This window comes from Volvox carteri (genome assembly GCF_000143455.1).
Source record: "Volvox carteri f. nagariensis unplaced genomic scaffold VOLCAscaffold_29, whole genome shotgun sequence".
NCBI classification, from domain to species: Eukaryota; Viridiplantae; Chlorophyta; class Chlorophyceae; order Chlamydomonadales; family Volvocaceae; genus Volvox; species Volvox carteri.
In genome coordinates this window covers 1,096,191-1,097,276 of record NW_003307572.1, presented here as the reverse complement: position 1 = coordinate 1,097,276, position 1,086 = coordinate 1,096,191, and the positions used below count along the sequence as shown (strand labels likewise).

The 1,086-nt window shown below is 59.4% G+C and overlaps 1 protein-coding gene across 1 annotated transcript in view; it reads left to right on the top strand.

The window, feature by feature from the left end:
• VOLCADRAFT_62457 (uncharacterized protein) overlaps positions 1 to 785 on the top strand; it is a gene marked incomplete at both ends in the record, with an annotated part of 8,609 nt that extends 7,824 nt beyond the window's left edge. Inside the window, 3 exons of the mRNA XM_002952411.1 lie at positions 58 to 90; positions 140 to 329; positions 636 to 785. Of these exons, the coding sequence (XP_002952457.1) occupies positions 58 to 90; positions 140 to 329; positions 636 to 785 (373 nt within the window). The remainder of the gene's footprint in view (positions 1 to 57; positions 91 to 139; positions 330 to 635) is intronic.
• Positions 786 to 1,086: the final 301 nt, after the last annotated feature.

Genomic DNA, 1,086 nt, shown 5'->3' with positions numbered 1-1,086 from the left:
TGGAGGGAGGGGCGGGAGGGAGGGGAGAGGGAGGGCTGGTGAAAAAAGGGCAGGGAGGAATCGGAAGGAGGGCGGCGTCCTCAAGAGTACGTGTGCTTGAGTAGTAGTGGTGGTTGTGGTGTTAGTAGTGGGGACGTAGGGGCGGATTGGGTTCGTTGCTGTTGATGCTGTTGTCTCCACCCCATCCCCCGTCACCCCGTTTTGTGGTCCCGCAGGTTGAGAAGGCTCGGTCCTGGTTCAATCGGGCGGTGACCCTCAATCCCGACATTGGCGACCACTGGGCGCACTTCTACAAGTTCGAGTGCCAGTTCGGAACACCGGAACAGCAGGTACGTGTGTGCGTGTGTGTGTGTGTGTGTGTTGCGTATGTATGTATGACAAATGGTTGGATGAGTGTATGTGTGTGTGATAACATGCAATGTGTGATGCGCAGTGTTCGGATGTTTGTTATTCCGCCTCTCCCGTGTGCTCCTCGTGTCCGATGCATACAGACACAGACACACACGGACACGGAAGTTACAAACAGAAAACTGAACACACGGCGTCTACGTCTCCTCTGCAATCCTTCCTCCCTCGCCCCCCCCCCCGCACCCAACACTGCCTGGTCCCCCCTCGCACACAAAACACACTCCCAGGCGGACGTGTCATCCCGGTGTGCGGCTGCCGAGCCCCACCACGGGGAGCGCTGGTGCCGAGTGTCCAAGGACCCTCGTAACGCCCACCAGCCTGTGGAGGTGCTCCTGCGGAGGACCGTACAGGACCTGGACTCCCTGCCACCGCCCTGAGGGGGCTTTAGAGACAACATGTGGGCGTGTATGTCTGTATGTATGCATGCATGTGCAGTATGTGCTGCTGGGAGGCTGTACCTGGGGTGCATTGTTGGGATTATGTGGAGGGGGGGGGAAAGGGTGGTACAGTTGGCAGATGCGGCGGGATTGTGTGGAGGGGGGGGCGGAGGAGGGGGGCCCCCATAAAGGGGGAGTGCCCATTGTGGTGGATGTGGGGGGGGTTGCAGTAGTGAGAGGTGGCTGAAGAGGGAGGAGAGGAGGCAGGAACGAACGTGGAAATGGGGATAGTAAGCACGGC